Source organism: Megalops cyprinoides, chromosome 22 (assembly GCF_013368585.1).
Source record: "Megalops cyprinoides isolate fMegCyp1 chromosome 22, fMegCyp1.pri, whole genome shotgun sequence".
In the NCBI taxonomy this organism is placed as follows: Eukaryota; Metazoa; Chordata; class Actinopteri; order Elopiformes; family Megalopidae; genus Megalops; species Megalops cyprinoides.
The window spans coordinates 24,626,824-24,641,813 of record NC_050604.1 but is presented as its reverse complement, the minus strand read 5'-3'; the positions used below and the strand labels follow the sequence as shown (position 1 = coordinate 24,641,813).

The 14,990-nt window shown below is 51.2% G+C and overlaps 1 protein-coding gene across 1 annotated transcript; it reads left to right on the top strand.

Annotated features, from left to right (window-relative positions):
- The first annotated feature begins 369 nt into the window (after positions 1 to 369).
- LOC118769736 (PRELI domain-containing protein 1, mitochondrial-like) lies at positions 370 to 12,772 on the top strand. The gene is made up of 6 exons (XM_036517022.1): positions 370 to 601; positions 1,810 to 2,000; positions 3,451 to 3,676; positions 7,559 to 7,672; positions 8,196 to 8,274; positions 12,343 to 12,772. The coding sequence occupies exons 2-6, from the start codon at positions 1,909 to 1,911 to the stop codon at positions 12,456 to 12,458; spliced, it is 627 nt and encodes a 208-aa protein (XP_036372915.1). The 5' UTR covers positions 370 to 601; positions 1,810 to 1,908; the 3' UTR covers positions 12,459 to 12,772.
- The last annotated feature ends 2,218 nt before the right edge of the window (positions 12,773 to 14,990 follow it).

Genomic DNA, 14,990 nt, shown 5'->3' with positions numbered 1-14,990 from the left:
ATAACCCCATTATATCCCATTGCCTTAAAAAATTCCGTGTGTCTACAACGCCTAGAAAAAGTTTGCAGTGTACCAACGTTAGCCGACATACGAGACCGCTATGTGCGCCCAGACGCAGTCGGTCAATACGGCTAAACGAATGGTTGCCAGCCTAACTTAATTCTTGGCTCCAGGGAGAAATTGCCCGTTAGTACTGATCTAGGACCAGTTTTGGTGTTCATCTTATAGTGCTTACGCTTACAAATGTGATTGGAGGATGTGGTCCTAGATCAGCACTTACATGAAACTTATTCCTTGCCGTGATTGGTCGGAAGGTGAGGCGGAAATGAGTCGGAATTCCGCTCATGAATATTCGTGAATACAGCGCCGCGCTGTAGGACGCAGACTTCAAGTGCTGAAAGTTAAATGCCAGGCGACTAATTTAAAATAATATAATTTACATTCCGATCTAATTCCGTCTTTATCTAGCCAGCTTGACTCGATTTTGTAGCTAAACATATGAAGATGGGACCTAGCGACATTGTTAGTTAGCTAGACAGAGGAGATAAATGGGCTTTAAGAAGCTTTGGGAAAGCAATATACCGGTGGACTACTGTTTTAGGTAAGCCAGCTGGCTAATTAGCTATCTGTCTTGTTCCGGCTTTATTAACATCTGTGTAAACCTTTCCTCTGGTGAACTGTCTTACTAATTAACGGTTAACAGGTATACCATCTGTCTATGAAACACATTAGGTTTCACTTGATATGTAGCGAGTTAGTATTAGCTGAAGTCGAACTGCATTAGCTAGCTAGCTGTCAAACTGTCAAAACCTAGCAGGTGAGGCATCTGACTGTTTTCTAAGACTCTTACAGCATATACGCTAGTCAGTTCATAATATAACATAATCGATCAGTATAATTTACCTAATATGACACAAAATGCTGAACGTAAGGTAATCGATCCCCACGTGAATGGAGACGCTGTTAGCTAGCGGGTTCGTTATCACGTGTGACCAACGTGAAGATCGTAGCAGCTGCAAGATAACATTAGCTAAAATGCAACCGACACAATTCCCAGTTAAATAAAAGAGCAGGTCATCACAGAACTGCGCAACAAGCTAAAATTTCACACCACTGGGGGTTGTCTGGAGAGTTGTAGAGTTGCGGTCTGTCTGACGTGCTTAAACCGTCTGAATGGACGTTAATCGCTGAGCGCAGCCATGCCCGGCCGTCACTGGCCGTGTCACATGCTCGGACTCGGGGATCAGGTGTGACTTTTAATGCAATCCGATCACTGCCCTTCACTTTAGGACGCTGGTGCTGCTCGTCCCGAGTCACACTACTCTGCCAGTGGCAAAAAGTTAAAGGTTTCTGAACTATCCGATTTCCATCTAAGAAATAAATACTAGGAGCTCGCCATGTAGGCAGCTAATTCAACAAATTAAAGACTCCCCGCAACTCGCATCTTACTGTCTTTTCGTTCCGGACAAGTGTTGAATTTACAGATCTCTAGGCAAAACTGAGATTAAAATCCACAGATCCTTGTTTGAAGAGTTCATAATGGTAATTGGCTGGTAATTTCCCTGTATAAATCCCAGATTAATTAGGTGGAGAAAGACGCGACTTTAAAGACGTTAAATCTGTAGTGACGCGAAGGGGCAGTTTAGTGTGGTCCCACATGGCGTTGTGGGATCTGTTGCCAGTTTCGTTGATTGAGAGCTGGTGCGATATCCCATGTAAAGTACTTGAATGAGGATTTCGTGATAAAATAACATATGTGTTCGAGTTTGCAGATTAACTTGACCTCATCGGTTTCCGTTACATCCGCAGGCTTGTCCGGTCTACCGAGGGATTCAGGTGACGGATGCGCCATCGTTTGGTGACCGAGCGATCCGTCAGAAACTCACAGTTCGGCATCGAGGGGAAGAGATGGGGAAGTACTTCGTCAGCGAGGTGGACATCAAGAGCACGTGGGACCAAGTGCTCTCCGCGTTCTGGCAGAGGTACCCCAACCCGTTCAGGTACTGTCACCCCGGTAACAGCGTACCTGAGCTTCAGCAAGGGTAGCTGGCAAACCAGAACGCCTGCATTTTAGTTGCAGGTGGTATGGTCATCTTTCTGAGACGTGTTAGAATGCGCACAGCTTGTGTGGCCAAGTATTTGAATAAGTGGCGGTCATCACTCATGAATTGTGGGTGGGTGTAGATGGGGTGGGTGGAGTGGGGGGAGGAGGGGGGGGGGGGGTGCTGTTACAATGGGTGCTATGATGACACTGGATTTTTTATGTTGATCATAGTTGAAGTTCGTTCATTTTCTCAGTTTCACGTATAGAAATGTTTTAGATGGAGTCATGTGAAATTAACATTGAATGAATGATGTTCAGTAATGCCTCTGATTGTGTGTTGTGCTTGAACACAGAGGGCCTCTGTAAATCTGTAAGCTGAAGTGAGAGAGTGGTGAGGAAGTGAAGCAGGCTTACAGATCAAAGGGAAGTGAGGAGAGGTGAAAATGACTGGCGGCTTGTGACGCTGTTATTCTGAGCGATGTTTGTTTCCTGAAAGTGCGGACCGCTCCGCTTGCCCCAGAGAAACGACCAGCATCTTCCTCTCTAGATGAGTCCTCGTTCCTTTTTTCACATCTCGTCTCGTGAACCTCTCATGATTTGCCTCGCGGTGAGCAGTGCTCGACAATGGCAAGCGGAAAGATTAAGCGGCTGTATCATTGCTTTGAAGCCTTTCCTCAGGCTAAGGGCGGCGGTGTGGTGCAGTTGTGAGGAGCAAGGCTCGCAACCAAAAGGTTGCTGGTTTGGTTCCCTGCCAGGTCTAAGTGCATAACCTGGAATTGTTTCAGTAAATATCTAGCTGTAATAAGTGGATAACACTGTAACCTGTGTAAGCTGCTCTGGATTAGAGCATCTGGCAACAAACAATAATGTAATGTAATATATGAATAACTGCCAAATAACGATCATATAACAGTAGAATTATTGAGGGGAGGCTGAGGAGAGCAGGAGATACCAGACCCAAATCTAGCTGAGCACCTTTGGATTCAAACTGCAACCTAGGTGCTTGAATGGACCAGGAGAAAGCTGCTGTTGTTACTGCAGTAATGCCCCCCATCTTGTTCTGCTGCATGCTGTGGAGATGTGAAGCTGTCCTTAAAGCGTAAAATATTACCATCTTCATGATATTAAAGCCGCTTGTGGTTCATTATATGGTTAAAACCCTTTAATGTGCAGTGTATGATGTCATAATCAAGTTTTCCATGATCAAGCGGTTACCTGTCAGACTAGCGTCTCTTTTCGATTGCAAGTCAAACACAGTGAGACTGGAGCGGTCATTTGTACCTCTACTGTGTATGCAGAGGTAGTGAAGTTGAGTGCGTGTGAGTGCAGTGGTAGTGTGGCAATGGCTGGGTCTCGACCCCACACCCACCCGTGATGTTTGATCCTGCTCCCTCTATGTCTCTCAGCACCCACGTTCTCTCGGAGGACGTGGTGTTCCGGCAGGTGACGGCGGACGGCCGGCTCCTGTCCCGCCGCCTCCTGACCAAGACCAACCGGCTGCCCCGCTGGGCGGAGAACTTCTTCCCCTCCAACCTGTCCCGCTCCGCCTATATCCTGGAGGACTCCATCGTGGACCCTGCCGGCAGGACCCTGACCACCTTCACCCGCAACCTCAACCACACGCGGCTCATGGTAACCATTCACGCCGCCCGCTCACTCCTCACACACTGGCACTGATTCCACACACACGCTGCTGATGATGAGGCCTGCCTCACACACTGACACTGGTTCCACACATATTCTCATGCACATGCCTGTGTTTACAGCGGTGCTGGAACAGACTCAGAAACAGAATTGACACCGGTAGGGAAGGTGCACAGTTTCCCCTCAGCTGCACATAAGCAGCACTCGTACAAAGTGGAGAGTGTGTGGTCACCCCACTAGATGTGCCCCACACACCAACACCTAAAGCTGAGGAAGTCCCTCATTAATATATAGGGCTGCATTACAGCATTTCTAACGCTGTCAGCACATCGCCATCGGGGAAGCGAACGAGAGCATACATAACAGGCAGGAAGCTGGTGTTTCTCTGAAGTGGCAATGTTGAAAGCCAGCTCAGATCACTGATGAGTAGCATTTTGTGACGTAAACGGCCAGCATTCACTTCACACAGCTCCCAGACCAGTGTCTGTTTTATTTAGGGTGGCACCGTGCTCTGTGACACTATGCCTCGTCCAATCAGAGGTGTCGCCCGGTAGAAATGGGCCGTTGGAGCGGAAGGTGGTTATCGTGGTTCAGGTTGAGAGGACACGGCCCGTCTCTCGTCCTCCTGCGTCCCCTCTCCCCTCTGCTGCCCTGTCTGCGTGCCCGCAGAGGTCCTTCGCACTGACTCGGCGTCTGCGGTTTGTCTGTCTCCTGGCCGGAGAGCCGCTTCAGGCTGGCCCACAGTGGCTGCAGTGTTGTGCTGCTGCATATCGTGACAGCAAAACCGCAGAGTCTTCCTATTATAAACAGCGGGGACTTCCTTTTCGAGAACGGCAGGTACCCACAGTACCCCGTTCGCTTGTTTTCACAAGGGCTGGTCCTTTCGGTTCCGCCCCTCCCTCAGCCCGCCTCAGGGGAAAAGGCAAAAGCCACAGCCCACACTCATTTCCCTGTGGCTTATGTTCTCAGGCCCTGGCTCTTTGGACCCCAGAGGCGTTTAATTACATGTCATTGTTTCAGGAGTAAGTTTTTCCGAGCCCTGCTGAGCCAGTCTGTCTGATGGGGGGGGGGGGGGGGGGACAGGAAAGGCCAGTCTTCTCTGTCCCTGGGGTGTGTGGCATTGGACATTACATTACATTACATTACATCATTGTCATTTGGCAGACGTTCTTGCCCAGAGCGACTTGCATATCCTACAATTTTTACATGTTATCCATTTATACAGCTGGGTATTTACTGAGGCAGTTGTGGGTTAAGTACCTTGCCCAAGGGTATTACAACTGTGCTACAGCGGGGAATCCAACCGGCAACGTTTTTTTGGATATAAGCCCTGCACCTTGCCGCTATGCTACCCTGCTGCCCCCAGGGTGAATGTAGGTCCCCCTGACTCCCCATCCCTTTGGCTGTGCCTTCCTTGTGTCATCACCCAGAACTCGGTTTGATTGCTTTCAGTGGTCACCACAAGGCCACAAAATGAAGATGTGCCGTAGATACACATGGCAGTGATGCGTCTTATGAAGCTGGATGGAGTGCATTTGGGATGGTGATGAACTTCCAGGTATTCAGTTTGTCATTAATAACTGCAGCTGAGTAAGGCATAATGACAGGTAACGTGCATAAAAAAACACGTTTTAATGCCGAGCTTTGCAAGCTAAAATCACAAGCCTGCCCAGACGAAACCTCCCCTGATTCCCCATTAGGGGTCAGCGTTTCCTTATAAAGACACAGATTTGACCAGATGAAGTTTCAAGAGCAGCCGAGCAGCAGCTGTGAGCGAGCACGTAGCCTCATAGGGCAGCTCTGTGCGGAATCAATGTGTGTGCCAGTCAGTGGCTCCGCCCCTCCGGGTCTGCCTTACGGGAGCCCAATCAGCTACCTGTTTTGAGCTGGTTCGTGAGTCCCCTCTCAGCACTGGCATTGGCATTGGGGGTTATTTGGGGGTGTTATTTTTAGGAGGGGCAGTGTTACTTGTTGAGGGGGTGAACGTGCCCTTGGCTGACAGTGGGAGAGACAGGCCGGAGTGCCAGTCTGCTCAGGGAGGGCAGTGGCTACATCACCTGCCGCTTTGGTTATATTTGTGGTGTCTCGTGACGGGTGTCCCAGACGAGAGGACAGTTTGGCTGCAGAGAGGGGGAAACGCACAGGCTTCAGGGAGATAAAGCTGATTTATGTTCTTCTTTTTCTGTTCCTCTGCTCGGTCAACAGGGCTGCGGTGTTTACTCTCATTGTTGCTGGTAAACTCCTTATATTCACACAGCCAAGATGGAGAGAATCGTGCTTGAAAGTGAGAGCTCGGCTTTATTGTTAATGAGTATCCAAATGCTCATTAATGTTTGAGATGGTTTCAGGAACACTTCAGGCTTTTAAGGGTTTTATTTTTTGTCAGCCGTGCTTAGTGCTGGGAAATCCAGCATTCCTTCTTCATTCGGTAACCACTTCTGCTTGTCTGCGTTTCAAAGCCTCAAATCAAAGTCGGGGTAATGAAAGCTTTTGACATGATGCGCCTCGACACTCGGATGCAGCACAGCCTGGGAAGATGACATGTTGTGTCTGGTTTCTATGAGGGCTGCAGGCATTTCCTTGAGAGCGGGGTCGGGCTGAGGACTGGCTGAATTAAAGTGCAGGAGAGAGGGAGTCTTCAGACTGGCCACATCCCCTGTTCCGCGGGGCTGGGGGGTGATGTCAATGTCCCAGCGATGCTATCAGGGCAGGGGATTTTCTCCACTGTCTGGGACAGTGGGGTGGGCGTGGGGTGGGCGTGGGGGTGGTGGTGGGGGGGGGGATCTAACTTTGGTGATTCCGCTCTGCAGGGAAAGGCGAGGGTGCCTTTGTGGAGGATGTTTTGAGTAAAAGTCCTGCAGTTTATTTCTGTTCTCAGTGGATGCCAACATCTGGAGCAGCTCTGTGTCACAGTAAAACATCTGCACACATGCGTGCGCTCTTGCAGTCAGATTCATCCTACAAAACTGTACAGTGCACATTTGGAATTGTGGTGAGCTTAGGAGTTTATACTATATAAGTGAAGCCAGAGCACTGTGCCCAGAACCAGCGTCCCATTCCTACTGAGAGTCCCGGTTCAGTCTCTGTTGGCCGTGGCTAGTTTCTAATAGCTGGGATGTAGCAGAACCCATTAAACACTGTGATTGCTGTAGTACTGTACATTACATTACAGTACATTACATTACATTACGTCATTTAGCAGACACTCTTACCCAGAGCGACTTCCAAATAAGTGCATCACAATGTAAAAAAGTACTACAAGAGGTCAGTAAGATAGTGAGTTCAGTGCTAAACTAGTGTGGAGTGCTTTTATAAAATAGAAAATAGGGATACATAGGATAGATGGAGAGGAAAGTAGACTAGAGATAAAAAAAAAAAAACATGACTGAACTGTCTTGATCAAATGCTGCAACAGGGGGGACTCGAACTTTGGTGTCTATGATACAACGTGTTATACGGCTGGGCCACTTTTAACGTTTTTTTGTACTCTGATTACTGTAGTACTGTACTTACTGTAACCCCCTAACTGGACCAGGTTAATGACCCAGACCACTGTGATTTCTGTAGTACTGTACTTCCTGAACCCCCTGACTGGACCGGGTCCATGGCCTCCCCTGGTCTCCACAGGGAAGCCCCTGTCCTGGGGCCAGGTTATGCGTGCCATGTCATTAACACGCAGAGCCACCTCTACGCTGTCCGTGACGGTGTGTCAGTCCGGAGCAGGCAGTACGAGGCCAGTCTCACCTGCATGTCCTTCAGTTTTCCTCACCACTTCAGTAGGCTGTGGCGGCTTCTGCATTATTTATCGTGACCTTTGAGAGACACACCGTTTCCCAGCTGTCTGACACCCCCCCCCCCCCATTCCTGCAGACCGTGGAGGAGCGGTGTGTTTTCCAGGCAGATCCGGACCGACCCGCGTGGACCCGGCTCAGCAGAGAGGCCTGGATCTGCTCTGGGGTTTTCGGATTCTCCAGGCCCATTCAGGTACGCCTCCGGAAAGTCAGTATGTCATAGATCATAGCTGTGAGAATATCCTAATGGTCAGGGGGAGAATGTCTATTTTAGTGTTTACCACTCTACTGTGAGTCACAGAAACTCAATACTGAGTCGAAATCGTCCAGTGTGTGTAATGTATACTTGCCTGTGAAATGAACTGGAAACATTTTCACGTTAAGTTATGTTAGATTTTGACACCAGCATGCTCGTATTTGAATGCGATCCGTCTGCAGGCCTCTCTCCCTCAGGAACGCACAGGCCTTTTCTCTGACCTTGTCAAACAAGCTCTTAAACTTTTTCTGCCGTTTTCGCACGGTTCGTAGGTCAAGTAGTATTACAGAAGGTAGGGGGGGGGCAGGCAGCCAGGGGCAGTTTGGCAGAGGCCAGAACGGGACGGGAGGGAGGGGAGGGGGGTGTAGTGTGTTATTTGAGGCCCCCCCCAGGGGAGCGTCCCCCCCACAGCCGTTCACATGCACGCTGGTTTAAGCGACTTCCTGTCTGCGTTTCCCAGGAGTTCGGCCTGGCACGATTCAAGAGCAACCAGGTGAGGGCCATGGAGGGGCTGGAGTACGCGCTGTCCTGCCTGAACGGTACGTGTGCCAGGCTGCCCCGCCCGGGGGCGCTGCCACCGCCGCCTCGGCTTATTTCGGGAGATGTGCGGGGGCGGGGGGTGGGGGCGCAAGGCTTATTTTGGCTGGTGCTGTCTCTCTCTGATTCTCCACCAGGGCTTGTTTGTCGCAGTCTCCCCTCTCTCTGAAACACTGATTAGCGGTGCTTTCCATCCCAGAGCTGCCTGCTTTGCCGGCTGCTTTTTGCTGCTGAATTGTCAGTGTTGAAATGTAGGATACTGTCATGCAGTGCTTTCAGAAGGTCAACACTCCAGCCCCCACAATGCACCATTCCTCACCAGGTCAGAGGTCAGCTCAGGGGCTGGAAACCTGCTCCTGCCACACTGCACAGTGTACACTGCAGTGCACACGTATCCCATCATGCTCTGCTACAGTTCCCTCAACACTGTGTGGCAGATACACAGCGCTCTCTCTTTCTCTCTCTCTCTCTCTCTCTGTCTCTCCCCCCCATCTCTCTCCCTCTCCCCCTATCTCTCTCTCTCCTCCTATCTCTCTCTCTCCTCACTGTCTCTCTCTCGCCTTCTGTCTGGTGCTGGTACTGTTTGGCGTGAAATCGAGATCCAGAGTCTTTCATTAGGGTTGCGTTGTGGCACCCAGCCTGTCACAGATAAGTACAGGACAGGAGGGGAGTGAACGTGCCCACGCAGGGGCGGCGCTCCCGCAGAAACCGGGGGGGGGTCTGTCACTCTGGCTCTGTGGGACGTTGCGTTAAAGAGCCGTTGTCTGTGTCTGACTTTGTTTCCTGCGCTGGCCCCGTAGCACAGGACTCTGGCGTAGTGCGCTGGTGAGTATGACACGCACCTGTGCCCTGTGGCAGAGCGGGCCTTCTAGAACCTTCCCAGCTCTGTTGGAATTTGTGGCCAGCGGTTCTAGATCCCTCCCAGTTCTGTGTGCGAGTCAGTTTTAGATGGTCCTCCTGGTTGTGTGTTCTGGTTGTTTGTGTGTGCAGTGCAGGGGCAGGAGGCAGGAGGTGTCCTGTGATAAAAATCCTCACACACCTTCATTTACAGATTGTCTGTTTTTAATTAGATAGTTTTGGCATGCTCTGCTCCAGGCTTTTATGGAATCTCAGCCAGATTTGAGAGCAGCTAGACTAAGCTGGCTCATGCTTGGCGTTCACGTCGTCAGGTGGGCTTGGCACATGGCTGTTTAGTGGAACCCTTGGGCAGACCTTGAATGTGTTACTGCCTGTCACCAAAGTGCCATTCCACCTGAGGTCTGCAGGCTTACACAGTGCCAGTCACTGATTGGATGAGGACTTGAGTCACCTCTTACTGCCGGTTTTGATTGGCTGCTGGCTAAAGGTGCTCTGTCCTCAGCAGCTAGGTGCAAGCTTTTCATAACTGAGTAACTTTGTTAATCACAGTAAACTCTGAACTACAATAAATTTAAATGCAGTGGGCAGTGTGGCGTAATGGTAAGCAGCAGAACTCAACTGAAAGGTTGCTGGTTTGACTCCTCACCAGGGCACTGCTGCTGTACCCGTGGGCAAGTTACTTAACCTACAGCTGCCTCAGTAAATATCCAGCTGTATGAATGAAAAACACTGTAACTTATGTAAGTCGCTCTGGATAAGAGCGTCTGCTAAATGGCATTAATGTAATAATGTAATGGGGTGAGGCAGCTGAGTTCAGCGCGTGCAGATGGGCTGTGTTAGCCTCCTCCCCTCCGGTCGGCCGGGCCCTGGAAGTCCTGACGCTCTCCACACGCTAGCGCTGCCAGTGCCACATACCAGCAGGGCGCGGCGGCTGCCAGCACCCTCCTTCCCAGAGGCGCTCTGTTCTGCCCCTTACCCCAGAGAGACGGGAAGCATGCGGCTTCCCCTCAGCTGCCCCCTGCCCCCCCCGCCTCTCCGGGCGGGACGGGGTCAGCCGAGGCCGCCGGGCCTGGCAGTGCCCGCAGCCGGTCAGCGGATCAGAACCACCGCGGGGCAGAGAGTTCAGGCTGAGACGCTGCCCTCAGTCACCCTGTTGACACACTGTACGCCCTTCCAGTAACGCGCTGTACCACATTAACGGCAGTCATTCTGTTAATGTGCATTACACCCCAGAAACACACTGGACACTTTGTGAATAACACAGTTTTCCTTCTATTAGCTGCTGTGTATTACGTGTAAAACCCATTGTGTTCCTACAGAGCACGCTAACTGTGTGAAGCCAACCTACAGCCCCGCCTTTCACAGACACACACACACACACACACACACACACCCTTTATAACCATGCTCATAACACACACACACACACACACACATACACACACACACACATACACACACACACACACACACACACATACACACACCCTTTATAACCATGCACATAACACACACACACACACACACACACACACACACCCTTTATAACCATGCTCATAACACACACACACACACACACACATACACACACACACACACACACACATACACACACACATACACACACCCCCTTTATAACCATGCACATAACACACACACATACACACACACACACACACACACACACACACACACCATTTATATCCATGCACATAACACACACACACACACACACACACACACACACACACACACACACCCTTTACCACCTGTGCATCACACACACACACACCCTTTACCACCTGTGCATCACACACACACACACACACACACACACACACACACACACACACCCTTTATAACCATGCACATAACACACACACATACACACACACACACACACACACACACACCATTTATATCCATGCACATAACACACACACACACACACACACACACATACACACACACACACACACACACACACCCTGCCTGTTGCTGCTAAGGTCTCAGATCAGTTGAGGACACGGGCGGGAGGCTCTAGCCCCTCCCCCTCTCCAGCATGGAAGAGTCCCGGTGCCAGAACTTCGTGTCCTCTCCTCTCCTCTCCTCTCCCTCCCCTCCTCCTCTCCTCTCCCCTGAGCTCCTTCAGCTCAGACACATCAGTGCCCAGGGCCTGCTTACTGGGGTGTGGTCCTCAGGGACGGACAGACAGACAGAAAGACAGACAGACAGACAGACAGACAGACACATCGTGTTCTCTGGCCTCAGACAGGCCCCCCGCGTTCCTGTGTGACTGACAACAGGAGTCAGGGGGCTGTGACGGGAAGGTGTGTGTGTGTGTGTGTATGTGTGTGTGTGTGTGTGTGTGTGTGTGTGTGTATGTGTGTGTGTGTGTGTGTATGTGTGTGCATGCTGTTACTGCAGCCGCTGCAGCAGGGAGTTTAAACAGCCCTGTTAATGTGGCTGAGATGTGCAGGGGAAAGGAGGGCCCTATGACTCTCACCCCCTTCAGGAGGCGCTGTTGAACACACCCTCATGTAGGCCGCTGTGCTGGATGGGTTTTACAAGAGACAGTGTCTAGCAGGGCTTCATTTAGGCTGCAGTGCCAGCTTGTGTTTTTCCTCTCACCTGATGCAGTGTGTGTGTGTTCTCTGTAGAGGTACTAAAGCTCTGTCCTCTCTTTACAGTAATATGGTAATATGTGTGTGTACTCTCTGGAGGGGTAATGCCTGTACCCTGTCCTCTCTCTGTAGGGGTAACCGTGTACCCTTTCCTCTCTCTGTAGGGGTAACTGTGTACCCTGTCCTCTCTCTATAGGGGTAACCGTGTACCCTGTCCTCTCTCTGTAGGGGTAACCGTGTACCCTGTCCTCTCTCTGTAGGGGTAACCGTGTACCCTGTCCTCTCTCTGTAGGGATAATGCCTGTACCCTGTCCTCTCTCTGTAGGGATAATGCCTGTACCCTGTCCTCTCTCTGTAGGGATAATGCCTGTACCCTGTCCTCTCTCTGTAGGGGTAATGCCTGTACCCTGTCCTCTCTCTGTAGGGGTAACCGTGTACCCTGTCCTCTCTCTGTAGGGATAATGCCTGTACCCTGTCCTCTCTCTGTAGGGATAATGCCTGTACCCTGTCCTCTCTCTGTAGGGGTAACCGTGTACCCTGTCCTCTCTCTGTAGGGGTAACCGTGTACCCTGTCCTCTCTCTCTGCAGGGGATTTGGCTCAGAGGCTACGCAGGGATTCGGTGAAGGAGGCCTCCGAGACGGCTAAAACCCTGGCCTCAGCCGCCTCGGCCGCGTCCTCCCAGAAGCCTCAGCAGTTCGCGTGACGCAGGCACCGCCACAGCCGACGCGAGGACCAAGACCGAGCGCACACACACACACACACACACACGCAGATGGGCGTGTGAAAGCGCCCCTCTCGGAGACCCCGGACTCCCCCGGGGCGGATTGCTCCCCTGTGTGTCACCCCCGGGGCCACCCCGGTCCCCTCCGCTCGGTCGGGATGCGGTCTGGCGTGCTTTCAGCTGGCCCGCGGTCTCCGAGCGCCGCGACAAGGGGCTGCACTCTCTCACAAACCCCTTCCTGTTTACAACGTCTCTGTCCTGTCTGCACGCTGGCCCCCAGGTGCAGCCCGGCCCCCTCCCCCATCCGGCCCCGCCCCTCCCCCACCCGGCCCCGCCCGACCCTGCACGCACACGGACACATCGGTGGGCTTACTACCAGCGCACGGTCACACAGAGAGTTACGCTGAGGCGTGCGAAACGAGTCCGCGGCTGGCAGAGAGAGCCTGAGGCACAGGAAATTCCTCTGCACGCTGGCACATCATCGGTGCAGTTTACACGGGAATCTCCCACATCCTGCAGGGTCTTCCATAAGTTTGTCCACCTCTGTGCTGCGTGAAATTTTCATTTTTCAGCGTTTCATTAGGAGGTTGTTCACGTGTACAGCCTGTCTGAACCATTTGTTTTCTGTTTTGCAAAGGTTGGTTGCTGTAAATGGACACCCTTGTCTCTGTTTTCGTCTATGCAGCCTGTCTGAAAATCTGTCAGCATTCCTTTTAATATGTGAAACTGAGAGTGATCATTTACGTCGCTGTGAAAGGTCTGGGTTACAGTGTGAGTGGGATGGATGCATTTACACTAGAGCTGAATTCAGTCTCAGCACCGTGACGGAGACTAACATGAGAGAATTTCTATTATAAATAATATGTGTGGTTGTGTGTGTGTGTGTTTGTGCGTGTGTGTGTGTGTGTGTGTGTGTTTGTGCGTGTGTGTGTGTGTGTTATGTGCATGGTTATAAAGTGTGTGTGTCTAATCCATACACGGTAGAATTATCTTTGCATTTTGTTGTGATAAAAGTGTGCTTATGTAGATAAAACTGCCATAAAAGTGTAACAGGTTTTAGCACTTCATGCTGTCTTCTGTCAGGGCACCCGGGCTGATCCCTGAGCTTGGGTTGTCTCTTTTGAGGATGTTTATGACTGTAGTCTGTGGTGCTAGAGACTAAATCTCAGAATTGTCACATTGTACATGTGTTAGAGTGACCAGCCACACACTGCCGTTGATTATACATGTTGGACAGTTATGGGGGGGCACAGGGGTTAGTGAAAAGCCCTGTTTTTGCTGTGCGGGTATGTCAGGAGGCAGGAGCCTTCCACAAAGCCAGTTACCTTTACAAACACTGTCAGTCAGAAAGAGGACCGAGTCAACAAAGACCTTGGGAGGAACCTGGAAACGGAACAAAAGTAGATCTGAAAAAGAGTATGAAAAAGAGTGCAGTCCTGGTGCAGTCTTGTTGTGCTTGTGCCTGGGGAGCACTCAATCACAGCTGGTGTGGGCTCAGCGCTGGGTCTGGTTTCTTTGCTGCAGAGAACTCAGCGCTGGGTCTGGTCTCTGTGCTGCAGAGAGCTCAGCGCTGGGTCTGGTTTCTTTGCTGCAGAGAACTCAGTGCTGGGTCTGGTCTCTGTGCTGCAGAGAGCTCAGTGCTGGGTCTGGTTTCTGTGCTGCAGAGAGCTCAGCACTGGGTCTGGTCTCTGTGCTCGGTGGTTTGGAAACAGCCTTCAGTTGACTCTCTGGAGCCAAAGGTGCTCAGTCATTGTGAAAGATGAATGTGATGGAGAAACAGTCAATTATAAAGCCCCCCCCCCACAACTCTTTTAATCAGACAGGTTTTTTCACTGGAATTCTCTCTCTTCACCTGAGAGAACCCTGCACTTAATAAAGAGGCTCTGGGCTGTCACTGCTGGTGTGTATGGCCTTGTTTTTAACACGATTACCGGCTGCCAAGTGGTTTGAGATGTTCTACTCGAGGTGGTGAAGTTTTCTTGTAGAAAAGCAGCAAACATTCGCAGCACAATGGTAGCACTGAGGGAGGTGGTCCCACGCTGTTCCTACGCCGCTGCCAGCGTAATGCTCGACGCTGCGGTGCCGCAGGCCAGCCGGCAGGAGTGTGGCCGTGTTCGCGCTGCGGGCCAGCCGGCAGGAGCGTGGCTGTGTTAGCGCTGCGGGCCAGCCGGCAGGAGCGTGGCCGTGTTAGCGCTGCGGTGTTAAGCTGTGCTGTTCTGCAGGCAGAGCGCTGGTGAGCTGTGTCGGCGTGTCTGGATGGGTCACTGCGTGGCGGTTAAGGAAGCGTCCCTGTCTGCTCTGCTGAAATTTGCCTGGAACTGTGTGTTTGTGGTGGAGCTGATGCGCGCAGTTTCAAGTGTCAGACAACAGAGGGCGATGTGGAGGGGTCCCTTCACTTTGTTTTCTAGAACGTGCTGTGATGTCATAGTTCATGCGGTATGATGGTGATATGTATCTTGTAGTGGTTTAGGAGAGTTTGTGTGCTTAATGCCTGTTATATTTGGTTAATGGTTG